Genomic DNA, 234 nt, shown 5'->3' with positions numbered 1-234 from the left:
CGTATATATTTTTCTCTTATCTGTATTTCTGGTTAGAAACCTTTAGGACCGGACAAGTGCCATTCCTTTTCCCACGAGAAAGACACTTCACACTCGCAAACCCCCTTCACGCACCTGGACGCCGCAGTAGCCGGCGTGGGCGAGGAACCTCTCGCACTCGAGGGCGACGTCGGTCCAGCGCCACTCGAACAGGTGCACGATGACCGTCTTCCCGTCGCAGGCGGGGTTCTCGTA

At 56.4% G+C, this 234-nt stretch overlaps 1 protein-coding gene across 1 annotated transcript in view; it reads right to left on the bottom strand.

The window, feature by feature from the left end:
* LOC119594811 (alpha-amylase 1-like) overlaps nt 1–234 on the bottom strand; it is a 15,613-nt gene that overhangs the window by 13,107 nt on the left and 2,272 nt on the right. The window contains 1 exon segment of the mRNA XM_037943902.1: nt 115–228. Within this exon segment, the coding sequence (XP_037799830.1) occupies nt 115–228 (114 nt within the window).

The sequence above is a fragment of the Penaeus monodon genome, chromosome 34 (genome assembly GCF_015228065.2).
Source record: "Penaeus monodon isolate SGIC_2016 chromosome 34, NSTDA_Pmon_1, whole genome shotgun sequence".
NCBI lineage: Eukaryota > Metazoa > Arthropoda > Malacostraca > Decapoda > Penaeidae > Penaeus > Penaeus monodon.
The sequence above is the reverse complement of the archived record's forward strand: the minus strand, read 5'-3'. Positions and strand labels throughout refer to the sequence as shown.